This window comes from Marmota monax, unplaced genomic scaffold (assembly GCF_021218885.2).
Source record: "Marmota monax isolate L192 unplaced genomic scaffold, Marmota_monax_Labrador192_F-V1.1 WCK01_AAM20220418_F8-fsc00042, whole genome shotgun sequence".
NCBI classification, from domain to species: domain Eukaryota; kingdom Metazoa; phylum Chordata; class Mammalia; order Rodentia; family Sciuridae; genus Marmota; species Marmota monax.
The window spans coordinates 4,630,256-4,649,175 of NW_026693008.1; the positions used below are offsets into that span (position 1 = coordinate 4,630,256).

General features: G+C 41.7%; 1 protein-coding gene across 3 annotated transcripts in view; it reads right to left on the reverse strand.

Annotated features, from left to right (window-relative positions):
• Ptprg (protein tyrosine phosphatase receptor type G) overlaps positions 1 to 18,920 on the reverse strand; it is a 712,009-nt gene that overhangs the window by 269,061 nt on the left and 424,028 nt on the right. For all 3 annotated transcript variants that reach the window (XM_046452932.2, XM_046452933.2, XM_046452931.2), the window contains exon 4: positions 16,823 to 16,971. In XM_046452932.2, the coding sequence (XP_046308888.1) occupies positions 16,823 to 16,971 (149 nt within the window). The remainder of the gene's footprint in view (positions 1 to 16,822; positions 16,972 to 18,920) is intronic.

The window sequence follows — 18,920 nt, forward strand, 5'->3', positions numbered from 1 at the left end:
CTTGTGAAGGCCAATGCAGTACATATTAACAGAAAGGGGCTATGTCTGTGCAAATATAAATTCCTGGCTTTTTTCAAATATATTCCCAGTTTCGTTTGAAAGTTTAAAGTTCTGACTAAGTTGGTTAATCTTTCCAAATGTTGACGAGTCAAATAGTATTGTAGGACATCCCTACCTTTTACCCTGGCACCTAGGCCAGGCCTCTCTACAAGACCTGGGTTCATCCATGATATATGATCAACCCAGCTGTGACATTTTTAACAGGGATCAATGGAAGGAGCCCAAATGTCCACCAACGTTAGGCAAAAAAATAAATTATGCTGCATGCATTCCGTGGAGAGAAGCAAAAAAATGTATTGATTACCTACTATGTGACACTACACTAAGTACTTCACAACACTACAATTTTAATTCCCATAAAAACTCCCGTCAGAGAGGTATGATAAAACTGTGTACAGCATCTGGGCGTTTATAAGAGCGTTATCTGTCTGCAAAAAAACATGCTTCCTCACAAGTTTGCTTAAATTATTTTATACTGAATATATATTATTTTGACAATCTGAAGGCCATGAATGATTTGCATTTTAAGGACAATTTGCTTTTATGATTTTATATTGTACTTGTTCTTGCTTAGCAAAATAAGGTCTTAGAAATGACATTAAATTAGACTCATTGTTCTGCTCTTTTTTTATTTCCTATTCTGAAAAGTAAAATGCACTAATTTCGGAAAAAAAATCTGTAGCATGCAGTAAGGTGTAAGTAGGAAAATTAGATTTAATTTTTAGAAGTTCTGAGAACTTTAACAAAGATGGAAAACAGAAATAAGATTTGAAGTCACACTGTAGGCTAGGAACACACTCCTGTTGATAATGGCTCTACATACATTGGCCCCTGTCCTTTGCAAAATACTGGAAATGCGCCATAATGATAGCATTATGTGATCAATGAGAAATGGCACCTAACTCACCAGGCTCCATATCTGATTTCTAGCAGGTCCACATTAGGTTATACAGAGATGTCTATCAGGATGATCCCTTTACCTTATTTTTGTTTTTAAATTCATAAAGTAGAGATATCAGTTACTTTTTAAATTAATTTTTTTAGTTGTAGATGGACACAGTACCTTTATTTACTTGTCTTTATGTGATGCAAAGGGTCGAACCCAGTGCCTCACATGTGCTAGGAGAGCGCTCTACCACTGAGCCACAACTCCAGCCCCAGATACTGGTTATTAAGTGCTTTTTTATTTTCTAATTTTTTTTCCTAATAAACGATAATTCAATGACAGAATGTATATAGAGCACTGTAAGGAACCATAGTCAAGTACTTTTTGGAAGGTCAACTACCATCATTATCTCAAGAGTTGTTTCTTCTTTTTAATTTTTAACTGACAAACACAAATTTTACATATATTAGTACTGTGTTTTGCATGTGACGTGTCTCCCAAAAGCTCACTTATGAGACAATGCAAGAAGGTTCAGAGGAGAAATGATGGGTCATGAGAGCCTTAATCCAATCAGTGAATTAATCGCCTGATAGGGATTAACTCAGTGGTAACTGAAGTGGTAAGGTGTGGCTGGAGGAGGTGGCATTAGGGGCATGGCTTTGGGGTCTCTATTTGTCTCTGGAGAGTGGAGTCTCTCTCTGCTTTCTGATCACCATGTGAGCTGCTTTCCTCCACCACACTCTTCCTCCATGATGTCCTGTCCCTGAGGAATGAGGCTGGCCTTCTAAGGATTGAGACCTCTGAAACTGTAAGCCCTCAAACTTTTCCTCCTCTACAACTGCACTGGTCACGTGATTGAGTCACAGGAGCCAAAAAAGCTGACTAAAACAATTAGTTATAAAAGATGATATTCTTATATATGCATACACTGTGGAATGACTACATCAAGTTAGTATATCTATCATCTCATTTCTTATCTTATTTTTTTTTTCTGGGATTATTTAAAAATCTACTCTCTCAGAGCTGGGGTGTGGCTTGGTGGTGGAAAACACTGATCTGGGATGGCATGAGAATGCACAAGGACCTGGTTTTAAGGCCATAAAACAAAACCCTTTCTCCTAGCAAATTTCACATATTCAACACACTGTTATTCACTACAATGACCATGTTGTGCAATAGATCTGAATTTCTTCCTCTTCCAAGGAGCTGTTTTTCATACCATTTTGGGCAATATCTTTTAATTCTCCACACCTGATAGAGTAGGTCCCTAGCAGGACAAATCCCATGGCTAACAGCTGCTGTTGACCCAGGGGCTGTGTCACAAACTGTAATCGGATTCTTCAGCAGAGACCACTTCTGTACAACTTGGTTCCCTCTGGGACATCAATGACCAAGCAGATTGTTTCTCTAAGAGAATCCCTTCAAAACATGTCAAAACCCTCTATCTGCACACCGCTGTCCATTCCAATCACTTCCTCTGGAGATGAAGGCCAGCTCACTCTCTGCAATCCACACCCTCATTCATAACTTATCTGGGTCCTCCTTTCCTGGAAGTGACTCACCCAGGCCTGCCTGCCTTTATTTATCACAATTGATGTCCTAAGCACCTTCTCCCAAGAGATGCCTTGCTCTTGACAATGCTCCACTGGGGCATTATGGGATGAATCCTACTAATGTTTCCAAACCATCGAGAACTCACATTCCATTCCCTCCTTAGGTGAGACTCTGAAAAAGCAGCAGTACCTTAGCTGCAAGAGCAGATTATCAAGCACTTTTGAGATTGACTGGAAAAAAGAGGGTGTCACCTCCAAAGTCTACAAATCACATATTCTTTGACTCCAGGACTCCAGTTTCGGCTTACATTGTGGGATTCTAGTAAATTTTGGAAAGAAGGTAGTGCATACTATAGATCAATGGAGAGACATTCATAGGAAATGTTGTATGCATTTTATTAAAACATGGAAATATAGATGAGAGAGAAGAAGAAGAGGAGGAGGAGGAGGAGAGAAGAGAATGTTTTCGTTTACCAGGAAAAAAAAAAAAAACAACTCGAATGTGCTTTTAAAAGATAAAAAATGTCTACTTCCTTTTAATGTGAATTCTGGTTAAGATTCACTCTGCTGGTCCCTTAGGTTTCATGAGCTCAAGAGGCTGGTTTTTCTTGTTCCTTCTGACACAGCCATGACTGATTCTCAATGAATACAGAGGAAGACACTGATCTGAGATGGCATGAGAATGTAGCAACCTCAGGACCTTCTGTGTGTGGGCACCAGAGCACCTTCCCATGAGAGAGCCGCAGAAAAAGGCAGCACACCATTCTTATGGCTTCTGCCTTAGCTCTCAACCAAAACTGATAATCTCAATCTAAAATTCCCAAAGCTGTGCCTTTTAATTCTGCAACAGTAATTGCTCGTGTGCATATTAACAGCTCTCAAAAACCCGGACCTCGTTGACTAATTGGAACAATCTGTCTTGATACTTGGGCGTAATGGTTGTTAATAGAAGAGCTACACTCTAGAAGTACGGACCTTAAAAAGATCCTTTTCTGAGCCACACAACTAACCCTCAGCCTCACGGCATGAGGCAAGAGGATGAATGTGTTTATTTGAGAGTAACTAATTTATTTGGGTCATTCATATTCTTCATACAAGAGGTAGTTTAGGGGGAGGATTTGCTTCTTTAAACATCTTTATAATGAATGAATTAAAAGTTTCCATTCTCAGGAATTCGTTTCTTGCTCTTTAACCAGTGTGCCCACAGGATGAGGATAGAATACAAGAATGTTATTTTCCTAATAGATATGATTGCTTATGCTGTGACGGGACTGTCTTCATTAGTAGCTGAGATTTAGCAGTGAACAGACAGACTGACTCCTTTCCTCCATAGGTTTATAGACAGTGAGTGGGGGTGGTTGAGGGGTAGGAGAGTTTAAACAAACCTAGTAAACAAATTAATATATAGTTATAAACAGTGGCAGTTGCTATACAGAAAATAAAACTAAGTAACTGGAAAGGACTGAGTTGGGAGGAGAGAGCATGCTATGTTATACCTGGCAAGATGGTGACAGGAATGAGCCAGGAGATGCAATAAACAGGAAGAGAACATTCTGGAATCAAAGAATGCATGAACACAGGGTGGCGAGGAGTTTAGGAAGGGAGTGGGGTATAGGAATCAGGTCAAGAGGGCACTGAGGGTCAAAGTAAGAACTTTTTATTAAAGATGTGATTGGAAAGCACTAGAAGAATTTAAGCTAAAGCAATCCAAGCATTTAAAAGTAACCTCTCATTACTGTATAGAATCACTTGCTGGGGGCAAGAAAGACCTTTGAAGAATGAGTAGCAAAATGAAAATCAGAGATGGTAATGGCTTGAGCCAGGGTAGAAATGATGGAAAAAGTGTGGTGGTGGGGAATAGACGAATTGAAGATCAGTGTGTTGAGAAGACAATCAAGGTAATGCTAATGGCTGCTACAGAGGCTTCAATTTAGAATGGGATTACGTTCAAATAAATCCACTATAAGTCAAAAAATATTGTATGTATGGGAGCAGTGGTGAACACCTGTAATCCCAGCAGCTCAGGAGGCTAGGGTGGTAGGATTGTGAGTTCAAAGCCAGCCTCAGCAACTTAGTGAGGTCCTAAGCAACTCAGTGAGACCTGCTTAACAGAAACTATAAAGAAGGGCTGGAGATGTGGCTCAGTGACTAAGCACCTCTGGGTTCAATCCCCAGTACCAAAAACAAAAAGTGAAAAAATGCATTTGATATGCCTAATGCACCAATCATCTAGCTTGATAACAAGGTCCACGGCAGAGTGGCTATTGGTCCCTTCATGATCATGGGCTGACTGGGAACTGTGGCCCGCTGTGGCTGCCCAGCATGAAGAGAAAGGGCTATAGCTCCAAAAAGATGAAAATTCAAAATGTAAGGTATGTTTTCTCCAGGCTTTCCTTCCAAATCAAAGCATCATAAATGGGGGACCATCTGTAGTGAATAAGCTCTGAGAAGATGCGGGTCTGGCTCAAAGCACTCGATTTAACTGAAATTACCCTGTGAGGAGGAGGTTTGCTTTATTTATATTAGGTTGAACAATCACATCTCTGTGTTCCATTCTTCTTCAGCATACAGCATCTATTATGCAATGAAAACTCGTATGTAATAGATAATAATATATGTGAATATTACATAATCAAAAGTTCGAAAGATTTATTTTAAATCTACATGAAATGTTGCAAAGTATTAGACTGGTTAGTTATCCTGAAGTCTGCTTCAAATTGTACATTATTATTATTATAATTACTATATATATTTTTGGTAACCAAGAAATACAAATTTGATCACCTGTGATAACAATACTATCCTATCTCCCTCTTAGTGAGCACATTCTTCACTCAAAATAATCTGAACTGGGCCTCTTGCTGGCCGTTCCTGGCCCAAGCAGTCACCTTTCTACTGATAACCATTATTTTTTCACTGGACATCCACAGATATTTCCTACTCTGAAGTGGAACAAGAGAGATGCTTCAGAAATATAAGCCAGATAATATCACTCCTTTGCTGAGAATATTCTAGCTGCTTCAAACCAGCCTGAAGTACAGGCCAGGACTTTCCCCTGGTGCACAAGGCCTCAAAGCCTGGGAACTTAGAGGGTTTGCCTGAGTGCATTTCCTGTTTCTATCCCCTCTGCCTCTCCTTCAGGAGCACTGGCCTCCTGGATGTGCTACCAACAGTCTGGGCAAACCTCTGCCTCAGGCCTTCAGCACCTACTGAAGTTAAAGTCCCTTGAGGGCAGGACCCTGTGGGTCCCACACAAAGAAGACTCCTCAACCTGCTGAATGAAGAAACCCTGTTGAGGATTCAGGAACTGGAAAAGAAGAGCATAGACAAATAATCTAAATATTTGTCACATCAACCAAGGAAAAGCTCTGCCCTGAAAGATTTGGGGGCGGCCATTCCCGAGGGTATTCTCCTCAACAGTAATCTCACAAGATAGACAAATAAGAAGGGTCCCGTTTTAGTCAGCCAATTCCCAACTGTGATTGAAAGACCTACTGAGCACCATTGTAGAGGAGGAAACGTTTATTTGCGGGCTCAGGGCTTCAGGGGTCTCATTCCACAGAAGGTCAACTCCATTCCTTGGAGCCTGATGTGAGGCAGAACATCATGCAGATGGATGTGGCAGAAGAAAGCAACTGGGAACATGGCACCAGGAAACAGAGATGCCATTCTCCAGTGATAAAATATGTTGTCCCAAAGACATGCCTCCTATGACCCACCTCTCCTCCATACATACCGTACCTACTTCCAGTTACCATCCAGTAAATCCCGATCAGGGGATTCAATCACTAATTGGGTTAAAGTTCCCATAACCCATCTCTAAAAACATTCATCTCTAAAAACATTCTTGCATCGTCTCCCACGTGAGCTTTTGGGAGACACCTCACATCCAAACCACAACAAGTTTCATAGTCAATTGGGTTTGAGCAAGTCCCAGTCAAATGAAAATCCCTTAAAATCCTCTTTCTCCTGGAGTATTTTTCAAGATGTCTATTCTGTTAGCTCATTATCAAGCTGTAAGAGAAAGACATATTATGCAGAATTTCCTAAATATAACTGACCACAGCTCACATTTCATGTAGACCCATGAAAGAGGACTAACGAGAATCCAGAAACTATACAGGAGCCACGCTTATTTAAAGGTATTTTCCTGTGCCTAGTTCTGTCATTTCAGCTCAAACATGGCCCACTAATAAATGAGACAAGGAGTGATAAACAGAGAAAGGAGAGACAGAGGCAAGTTCAACAGCAAACACAGAGGGAGCCTGAAAAATGGCTACCTTGACCATGGAATAATAAATACTGAGGCATAAACTACGGAAATTCCCTGAAATACTGAACTTCCTAACCCAATGCAGTAGAGGATTAAAAAAGGAGAATCAGAAGTTGAAGCTGAATCCGAATGATCTAAGAGCTGGGATTAAGAAGTTATTTTGCAATTAACCCCCCCAAATCTTCCATGTATTAACCTAAGTGTTAAAGGCCTGTCTTTTAAGACATCCTCAAATATTTAAGAGGTAAAATTTATATTTTTACATAAAATAGGGTTTTGGTGATTTGCCTGGCTGGCTTCCATGTATCACAGTCAATGTATCCAGAACACTATGAATTCTAGATGGATACGCATTAGGAACTTTCTTGCCATTTCAATAAAGAGGGTGCTGGGAGTTTCTGTACCAGAGAGATTTAAAGGAGAGAAAAGAAATAGACTTTCTTTTAAACTTGCCTTCTTTTTATTCCTTGTAAATCTTTCTGACTGTCCCCTCTGAGTGACAGTGGCACTAAAGAACTTGCTAAAGGCTTTAGATTTAAGATGGTTTGAAATCTTTCTGCTCAAATCTTGACAGGACAAAAAAAAAAAAAAAAAAAGAGGGGGTAGATGGTGGGCGGGGGGTGTTGCTGAACCACATACCCATAAATCCTCTTGACCTGAACTTACAATACATCTGATCCAGCCGCTTGAGGTCTCTACCTTCCGTGTATAAAGGTCTCCCTGGCCAGCTTTATTTGAGTTCTTCAGCTTGGAAATGGATTCTGAGAAGAATAGTGTTCAAAGCTCTGGGAATCAATGTTGTAAAAGTGAAAAAATAAGGGGGAAAAAATGAAAAGCTTATAAAAGAAAAAAAAAAAAACCCGCTATATACCTAGGTGAACACTTTGTGGTTCCAATGGAAAGTTGAACTATTGCATATGTGTGGGTGTGAACAGATTTTATTGTGTATGTTTAAGGTGCACAATGTGACATTGTGAGATAAATATAGAGAAAAAATATATATAAACCTACATACATACATATATGGTCACAAAAGTGAATCATATTAACACATCCAGCATCTCACATAGGTCCCCATTTTTTTTTCCCTATTGGGCCAATAGCAACTAAAGTCTGTTCATTTAACAAAAGCATAATACACAATTCTGTTAATACAGTCTTCATGTTGCACATGAGATCTTTAAAATCATTCATCCTCCATACCTGCTATCATGTATCCTTTCACCTGCTTTTTGTTGGTGCTGGAAGTGAAAAACTACCAAAAAAAATCAGCTTCTCTTCATCTCCTGGTGAGTCTACCATCTAAATTCCATTAGTGATGTCTGGAATCCATAAGTCTGCCAGATTCCATATGGCAGCCCGTACCCACTTGTGGCTTCTAAACGTGTGGAATTTAGAGGTGGCCAGTCCAAGGAGAGACATGCTGTCAGCATGAAATATGAACTGAACTTCAAAGACTTAGTACAAGAACAGAGTGCAATGTATCTCAGTAATAACTTTTTATATTCAATTTCTGTTGGCATCGTATTTTGAGTACATTAAGGTAAATATAATGGATTAAAAATCAGTTTGATTTTAATTGCTTTTATGATGATCAATTATTAGTGTGTGCATAAGCTGCATTTTTATGGCATCATATAAATTAAATAGAAAATAAAATTAATTGTAAAACTCAAATAAAACGACCTGTTTCCTTTTATGGCTTTTAATGTTCCTTATAAAAATTTGGAAGTAGCAAATAATATATATATATATAATATAAATATTATATATATATGTATATTATATATATATATATATATATGTACATATAAAATGTAGAAGTAGAATGTGTGCCTAACTTCACCTTGACTCTCAGGTGTAGCTGCTCTAAGTGATGAAATCGGGTTAAAAAAAACCAGTATATTCGGTAGATATTTCTAAGCACAGAGCTGACAATACTTCCAGTACCCTTCATGCCCCCTCTCTATGATTAAGCAATCTGAGCATTTAAAGCCCTTTGGGTTTATTTTTTTTCCTTGCCTGCTTATTATACAATAAACAGTAGTTAAGATTCTAATAAAATTATTTCCATTGCATGGGTGTTTATAACAAAACAGCCTTGAACACCAAAAAGAAAAACAATGAGATTATTTATCACAAAAAAATTGTGGTTCGGGTATTGGAGCTATCAGAGCCTGGATCCTGGAGAAGCAATAATTAAACTCAGTGTAGTAAGAGCACCTTGCTTATAAGACTGATGTGAAAACCCCAGGAGCAAGCGTCTGGAAAGTTCTAGACCAAGCAGTGCTTATTAAGATATGTCTACAACACGGTCACCGTCACCGCCCCACCCCAACTGTAGCACCCACCCAATGCCTTCTCTTGGGCTGTATGAAGGCGCCCAGGTTTCACCTTGGTGGCTACCTCCAATTTACCCAATGTCCCTTTCAGAAAGTGTCATCTCTTTGACCAGTCCTCAGCACAATTCCACCCGCTATCAACATATCACATGTCAGGGACAGAACATCAAATGGTGCCAAGGCAAGGTCACATCTAAAGATACCTGTGAGCTCTGTCAGATACCACACAGGGACAAGGTAGGTTTTAGCTCACAAAAACCTGCTCCCTGCCTTTGCACAACCAGCCAGGGACATCTCCCTGGAGCACACCCCAAGTATAGGGACCTCCTCAAATGTGCCTCTTATCAACACAGGACGTGCGCATGAAAGATCAGCCAGATGAAAACTAAAGGCTGAAACACCCTTCTCCAAAATAGAGTCTTTATTTCAATAAGGTCGCTGACTCAATTTCAACTCATTCCTTGGCCATTTGACAGAAGTCAATACAGAGCAAACCACGCAGCACCAGATAGCAAACACCAGAGAGCCATGGGACCCTCTGTGACACCTGCAAGAAAAGATCCCATTAAGAGACAGGTGCAGGTCAAAAACCAGCCTGGTCATCATCTCCACTGTCAAAGGGCTCTGTGAACCCGGGCTGGACAAGGTGGCCTGCAACAATTTCACAAAGTGACCCCAAAAGTACACAACGTATGAGAAGAAAAAAATTGGATACCGCAAACGTTATTTTTAATAGAATGGCCCAGTCCCCCAACTTAATAACAAGCATCTAGTTCACAAAGACACTCAACAACTATTTCTTTTTTAACACGTCAAGATGTTTTTACAGTCTTCAGGCCACGTGAAATGGTGAATCCTTTAAGATGGGTGTCTGCAGACCCTCGTGCGTGTGTTCTGCACTACAGCCAAGCATGTAGGCGACAGCACCTTTCCAAAAACAGATTCTGAAATCTAAAACATCTGGCCTCTGAGGTTTCAGATAAGGGCTTCTAGATCGGAACCATATGGTGATGTGTACATGGGATATATTAAGAAAAACATCTCCGCTGCTTTTCACTTGATAAGATGCTCTCAAGAGAGCTGAAATAAGCCACCGGGGGGTTTTGCTGGAAAGGGCACAATCATTTTGGATCATTGAAGCTTACTGAAGACGTAAGCGCCAGTAAGTCTGAATCAACAACTCCTGCAATCTCTTATTATAATCAATAAGATTTTAATTACCTCAGTCAACACACACCCATAGGACCTCTACTTTAATGGAGCTCAGAGGTCTTACCTGGAGGTTTCTCCTTGAATTAAATCCAACTGCAGTTATTAGTGGAGACATGGCCTAATTCAATTCCAATTAGCACTATATGAACCCGTGTTGAGATCACCAACTACAAAACGCGGACAGAGCAAGGAACGGGGAGGAGACTCACATGGGCAAAAGAGCTATCAGAGATGACTGTGGTGGGAGAGATCACAGAAAAGTCCAGCAGTCATGGAAGAACTGGAACATTCCATTTCCAGTCACCATTATAACACCACTATCTTATTCTAAGCTTTATGATCTTAAAAGACACTAAATCACATCTACAATTCCCTTTGGCCATGCAAAGGAACATATTCACAGGTTCTAGGAATTAACGAGTAGATATTTTGGATTTTTACCAAAACTCACCAGGCATGGTCAGCCCCAGGGCCTTTGGACATCTCTGTCCTACCAAAAGGCTCCAATCCATCTCTTCCATCTGTGTAAATACTATTAACTCGACAACAATCTTTCATCTGTGGCAAAATGTCCCTCTGCTTCTAAGACTAGTCAACCTGGAACTAGATAGCATTGATATGACTGTTCAATTTCTATGGCATCACTATGTATAAACAGCCTGAAGGCATGGTCTGTGACTTTCTTGTTTACCTTTCTGTCCCCACCCCTCCACAACAAAAGACTCAGGAAAAGCTCACCTTCAGGCAGAGAATCAAGCTCAAAAAGTAAGGGCATTGAGGATGTTTCAGGACCCAAATAGGGTCAAGTCTCTGAGGCTCTGCATTGCAACTACTGAGGCTTTCTTTTCTGACTTTAACTGAGCCGTCCAGAACACTGGCAAAGGAAGAGTTTTTGTTTTCTTTCGTCTTCACGGGACTGTCTTTGGTTAATTATCAGACTGGAAGTTTCTAAGTGTTGCCCCTGCAAAACCAAATCCAGGATTTCAGCCAGGAAAATGTGGAGCGCTCCAATTTCTGAATGCCCACGTTGTAGATGACCTGAGAGCGTTCCTGGAAAGCATCGAAACCTACAAGGCAGGCTTGTTGCCACTTACCCCCAGGGAGCGGCTCCAGCTTCTCCTGGGGCACAAGCTTCAAATTCAGCCTGCAGGGGCTGAAGGACTGAGCCAGCTATTGAAATTCCCAAGGTTGTGACTGTATGAACAGTAGAGTCTAACAGGCAGGACCAGTCATTCTAATAGGGCACAAGGCAAAGAACGATTCCTCTCTAACCACCTAACCACCACAAGAGACAAGTCCTTTTTTTTTTTTTTGTACCTGGGATTGAACTCAGGGGCACTTGACCACTGAGCCACATCCCCAGCCCAATTTTGTATTTTATTTAGAAACAGAGTCTCACTGAGTTGCTTAGGGCCTCGCTGTGGCTGAGACTGGCTTTGAACTCATGATCCTCCTGCCTCAGCCTCCCAGGCTGCTGGGATTACAGGCATGTGCCACTGCACCCATCAAGTCTTCAGTCTCCAAATGTGTTTAAAAGACTCAGTTCCACTCAACACCCTGATCTCTCTGATCCTGTAGCTCATAGTGGTAACACGAGTAACATCTGGCTACCAGATGCAGTGGATACTGGGAAGTTGTGGAGCATCCCTGTCTTCTACACACTAGAATCTAGTAGCATATCCCTGCTAACATGGTGTGACCAAAAATGTCTCCAGACAGTGCTTCCTGGACTTTGGCCAGGGTGACAGGGGGTAGGTCATCAACCTCAGTTGAGAGCCACAACTGAATTATTCTACCAGTCCCAGTGCAGTCTCCTGCAATGACTGTCCCCTAGCCCTCATGCACAGTACATACAGGATAAATACTATCCTCAATGCTGCTAAATTATTCCATCACACATTAATTATTTTTTTTAAACTTTCACTCTAGTTTCTTGAAGTATGATGTAGTTACATGAAAAGAAATAATCCACCTCGGAGATGTTCAAACAGTATAAAAATTTCAGAAAGAGCTAGTATTAATAAAGAGCTCAAATAAAGCAACCTAGCATAAAATATTGCAGACACGTTTTGGACAAAAGTGAGCAACTGGGTTGTGCATATTTTAAAGTTAAATTTGCTTCCGTTACCTCTCATCTCTGAAATTCGAGTTCCTCCAAAGATACCACTAAGAAATTGAACATGATTATCACATTTGCAGAAAGCAAGCGTGCAACCTGATGGGCTTGGAGGAGAAATCCAATTAATATGGGCATCCTTACCTACCATCTGATAAAAAGAAAAAAAAAAAAAAACCTTAAGCGACTTGGTAAAAACAATCAGTCGTAGATGCCACCGTGGATTAGCTTCTGAATGCAATGGTTTAAATAATGGAAAACTGAGACACTTATTTTAAAATGAGTAATAAGGTTTCATGAAAGTATGTATCTATTCTGTGCATTTTTCCACAATAAAATATAAGGAGGAGACGGGCTGTCTAGGTATTAGAGGAGGTGGTGACAAATGAAGTTGGGGTCCCCAGTTCCTAGCTCCACAGACTTTCCTTGCCAAGGTAGCTGCCCGATTAAGTTTTTTCAAGCTTTCAAGCACAGGTCTTTTGTCCAGAAAAACATGAATGGAACAAATGGTAACCCAATTTGAAGACAAAGAGGCTTCTGAGCAGAGCTGGCTGGACCCAGACGGCCCCTTCCACTCTCACTGCCAATGGGAACCCGACAGCAAGACCAGAAGGGAAACCCCACACTTAGAAAAGCATGATGTCATTTGGCTTCTCAAAATCAAGTTTTCCAAGTATAAATAAAGCGAGACTTCTAAGAAATGATTCATCCCATTCAAAGGGTGGAGAGAAGTAGAATCCCTCCCAGGAGACATATATAATTAGTGTGACTAGGACAGGAAGTCCACAGAGAGAGGACTCCCTGTGCAGGGAGAGGATCTGGGTACTGAGAATCTGTCAGCTCAATGAGAAAGAGTACGAACTGTTTTCCCAGAGTAGCAATTGCTGGTTTTTTCAAGGAACAGTGGGTGGGATGACCTCTTTGTGCATCAGTAGGAGCATGTGGTCTTAAGATATGCATATTTTGGTTTTCATCCAAGATTCCTTATCCCTTCTCCAAGGTAGACCACAGAAACTAGAATCCCTTCCCCAAGTTGAGTCAGAGAAACTCTACCTTTCTGTCTTGGAGCTGCCCATGAAGAAATTCTGTAACCTGTTATGATGGTTTGGATACAAGGTGTCCCCCCAAAAGCTGGCATGTTAATGCAGGAATATTTGGAGGTAAACTGATTGGATTATGAGAACTGTAACTTAACCATTCAGTTCACCCTGGTTTGAAGGGACTCACTGGGTGGTGACTGTAGGCAGGTGAAGTGTGACTGGCAGAAATGGGTCACTGGAGACATGTCCTGGAAGGGTGCATCTTCCTCTGCGGCCCCTTCCCCTCTTGCCTCTATTCTCTGTTTGCTGGTTGCCATGAGGTAAGCAGCTGTCCTTCTCTGGACCCATCCACCTTGATATGCTGCCTCACATTGGACCCAAGAGACATTGGTTCCGCCGTCTATGGACTGAGACCTCAGAAACCATGAGCCCCCAATAAATATCCCCTCCTTTAAGGTGGTCTTTTCAGGTAGTTTGGTGACAGAAATGAAAAGGTAATAAACCTGCCTTATCTGCTAATAGATCCTAAGACACCTCTTGTGTACCCAGGCGGAAAGAATATTGCACAGAGAGGCAGAGGAGCACAGAGACAGGATCAACAATGGTTCACATTCCTTTTGTCCAGTCACCTTTCCTTAGGGCTGTCCATGTTTAAATGGATCCTCTATTAAATCCCAAGGGATAGGGTTTGCAGAGTGCTAGGATTTGGATCTAAAATGTCTGCCAAAGCTCATGTGTTAAAAGCTTGGTCCCCATGGCAGCAGTATTCGGAGGTGGGCCCTTGGGGAGGAGACCGGATCATGAGGGTTCTGACCTCATTCATGGATTAATTCACTCATGCATTCATAACTTCATGACCTGGTGGGAGGTAATGGAAACTGTGGAGGTAGTGCCTTCTTGGAGGGAGCACATCACTGCAGATGTACCATTTCATTCCAGGTCCCTTCCTCTAACTCTTTCCTTTAGTTTCCTAGTGACCAGGAGATAAGCTCCAACAGGCACTTCCCTGCCATGATGCTCTGCCTCACCACAGGCCCAGAAAAAATGCAGGCAAGTGATCATGGACAAAAAAACCAGGAACCTTTTCTTGTTTTAAGTTGATTTTCTCAGGTATTTTGTCAGAGTGACAGAAAACTGACCATGGAGAGCTCTAGGACAGATGGATCCCTAGCATCTTACAAGAAAGTGAACAAGGACTAAACCATGTGCAGGAAGGGTGCCACACCCCAGCCCCATGGAGACATCTGCCTACTTGTGTGCATCCCTTAAGATATTCTTCATAATAAACAAAGAAACATTTCTATTTTCCCGAGTTCTGTGAGCCACTCAAGCAAATTAATGGGATGTAAAGAGTAGGTTAAGGGAGCCCCAATTTGGATTGGACAGACGTTCCAGAGACCTAGACTTCAGACTGGGTCTGAAGCTCTATCAGGTAGAAGGTGTCAGAACTGAATTGATGGACAGAATGCCGATTTAGAATCTGCTGGAAAAATGATTATGTAATTTTTTTGGGATCACAGATTTGGGGAATCACAGAACTGACCTGGAATTTTTTCCCCTATTACCTTTGAAAGTTTCTATAAACAAAGAGATTTTCCCCATCTTATAGGGCACGTTCACCTAAGCTCCAAGGATACACAGAAGGTCCAAACACAGACATGAGGCGCTGGGCTGAATAATAAAACCCGAGAAATTACATGCAAGTCTATGTGGTTAGGGTTTGGATCTGGAATGTGCCCCAAAGGCTCACAGCAATTAGAAGCAAATGAACACCTCTGTGTGGATACGCACATGTATTTTCTTTGTGAAGGGAGCCTCAGGTATTTGAGGGAGATGTAGAAGGGCCGAGGCGGCCAGGGCAAGATGGTAAGTGAGGAGGTCGGGGCGGGGCCAGAACAGAGGAGCAGGGAGGTCAACTTCCTGCAGGACCAAAGCGCTCGTGGACACAAACGGGGACCCAATCAGAAAGACACTTCTATACTTGTACTCCTAAGCAGGGATCCAAGAAAAAATTAAAACAGATGTGGACAGGGGGGCACCAATAGTGAAGAACACGTGGACAGGGGAGGAGATAAGGAAAGGAGGAAATTTCAGAGACCATAAAAAGAACAGGCCAGAACTCCCCCACTGGATTCCCAGCTCTGAGGCCCCTTCTCTTGGGAGAGGTCTATCTCTGTCAATTTTGCAATAAACCTACTTCTTGCTTGCTATCTGTGTCTGTTCTTCGATTCTTTGTTGAACAGGGACAATAAACCCAGAACGCCTAGGTGGTACCATATTCATTGGATTCACAAAGCAGGACAAGAAACGTTAAAGGTTGGAAATAGTCCTTGGCCACTTGGCTCCTTGGATGATAACATGCTACCAGTTCAGAGTCACTCCATGGTTGGGTAGAATCATAGACAGGAAATACATTCATTTTAGACCTAAGAATGACCACATCTGGAGCCAACCAACACGTTTATCACAGCAGAAGAATATTCACAACAATGAGTCAGCCACAGAAGGGAAGTCGCATCCCTAGCTAAGGTTAATGACGGAGTTGGTGACCAGATCCCTCTCCTCCCTGCACATCAGCACCGAGGGTCTGTAAAAAGGTGTAAGGTATGTCAGGACTAAAGCAAAATGTCATCATCCATCCAGGCAAAGTTAACAGGGACTCAGGCCACTAACAGACCATCTTTCTCAACAGTAGCCAGGAGCAGAAAACCCTCCAAACAAAGAAGGTTTGAGACCCTTCTTCATGTCACTAGTTTTCCAAAGAATGACAATGAAAGTCACCCAAGTTTCACACAAAATGTTGGCTTCAGAGAGCAACGAACGTTTCAGAAATGAACTGTGAAAAGAGACTGTCAAATCAACAAATGATCAATTGCATTGACCAGGGGAGAGTCCACCAAACCAGGATGCCTGCAATTTCCCTATTTCTCCCCTTGAACAAAGGAGGAGAGGCCTGGTAGGAAGCATCCAGATAACATGCTATAGATATGGGCTTTTTTTTTTTGGTACTAGGGATTGAACCCAGGGGCACTTAACCACTGAGCTACATCCCCATCCTTTTTTGATATTTTATTTAGAGACAGGGTCTCGCTGAGCAAATGTCCTTGCAAAGTTGCTGAGGCTGGCTTTGAACTTGCGATACTCCTGCCTCAGCCTCCCAAGCCACTGAAATTACAGGCATGCATCATGATATCCAGCCAATAAAGGATTTCTTGGCAGAAATGTTTCTTTTTATCCAGTCTGATTTGTACAAAAAAATGAAGGTAAGGAAAGAGCATGTGATTAACATCAACATTCAAAGGACAGCCATGCTTGCAGATCTCTAGAGATCTTCTCTCACCTCCACGGGAAACCTCCTGCCGTTGACGCTGTGTTCGGAGCCCGCAGAGCCATTGCTGTGGCCCCAGTGAAACTCCACCTTCTCGGCTTTGAATCTGCCAGGCAGGCCAGCACCACTCACAAAATAGTCATCTTTGAGAAGGATGGCCACTAAAAGAGAAGGGGAACACACCGTGAGTTTCACACCCTAAGGAAGGATTGCTTCTGTTGCTTCTAATACAGTTCATGATTGTCATGGTGGGAATCATCTCCTCACCGACCTGTTAAACAACAAGTCAAAACCACGGGCATGAAGAAATTAGGACATTCTAGCAGCAGAACAAGCTTAGATCACCCGTAGGTTCTCCATCATGACAATTCCCAGAGAGAGAAATCTCAGAATTTTTTTATCCATTTAACATATGAGAGAGAGAGAGAGAGAGAGAGAGAGAGAGAGAGAGAGAGAGAATATATGACAAACTAAGTTGGTCTGTGACAGTGTCTCCTAAATTAGCATGACAATCAAAACTACCAGGAGAGTGAGAGGTTTCTTTTTAAGCACTGTTTCCTGGGGCTACCCCCAAGACTCAAGGTTTGAAAATGAGACAGGAAATGTATACATTGAGCCAGATGCATGAAGCATGTTTCTTTGATCAGAAAACCCAGGCAAGATATCAGGGAGGGAATTTGCAAGTTTTCCCAATATTAATGCAAAAATTAGAAGACTATTAGGACTGGCAATGGCAGTCTTGACATTTGATAAACATGCCCAGGGAACTGCGGTGGAAAATCTACTTATTAAGTCACTCGAACATTGCAAATTAGAACTCCTCTATTCTTAATTCTAAACACATGAATACTTCCCTTATCCATGAGGGAAAACAAAATCATGAGAGCATGCACAACATTGGGGATCTATACCTGATCACAGCCTTCATTGCAAAAACACATCTTTCCTTCTTGAACAAGGAGAAAGAAAATTGGAGAACAACTTAGATTAAGGCTCTTGGAGAAATTTATTTCGGCAAAAGAATCTTAATATCTAATGGGTACATACTAGTTTCTATTTTAAAAGGGATACATTTTCTTTTTCCTAAAGTGGATCCATTAGTTCATTTAATACATCCTTACTAAGTACATGTAAGATGCCAACCAATATACCGAATGGCTTATGACCAAAAGCCAAGCTTGTGTGGGCCATGGGAAAGCTCTCAGATCCTCATTGTCTCCTCTTGCTGAAGAGATCCCAGTTAGAGCTTCAGAGAGAAACCCTGCATGCAAATGAGGTCTCCATAAAAGATAGGGACTAGACTAATGACCCATTTCTAAAACAGGGCAATTAGTTTCAGTACTTCTCTAAATAAAGGAAGCATTAAACACAAGAGAAGGAACCCTGCTCATATAAATCCCTTTTTATTGCATTCAAAAGGCAGTTTTTCTCCAACTTCTGAGAAAATATACAGGGAACATTCAATTAGTGGGACAGCAAATTAAAGGATGAAATGAAGTAAAAGCAAGTGTTTCTTGTGCCAATTAAACACGCTAGGGTATTATTCTAATTTTTTTTTTCCTGTTTGGGGCATGTTTTAGAACAGGGGTTGGCACACTTTTCCCGTTAAGAGGCATTTGCTAAATATTTTAGGCTTAATAGAGTAGTTGCCCTCTCTGGTGCACTTATTAGGTCTCAGCTTTATGCCACAGAAGCAGCCAAAGGCATACACAATGACATGACTGAGGCCAGCCTCCTGTGAAACCTCGCTTAACCACATGGAAATCTGAATTTGATATAATTTTCACAGAGTTCTTCCTCCTTTTGATTTTCTAACCACTTAAAAAGGTAAACAAGCCAGGTGTGGTGGTGCACGTCTGTAATCCCAGCAGCTCCGGAGGCCCAGGCAGGAGGATCTTGACTTCAAAGTCAGCCTCGGCAAACTCGAGGTGCTAAGCAACTCAGTGAGACCCTGTCTCTAAATAAAATACAAAATAGGGCTGGGGATGGGGCTCAGTGCTGGAGTGCCCGAGTTCAATCCCTGATACACCAGAAACAAAACAGACAGGCGTGGGCTGGGGCTGTAGCTCAGTGGTAGAGCACTTGCCTGGCATGCGTGAAGCACTGGGCT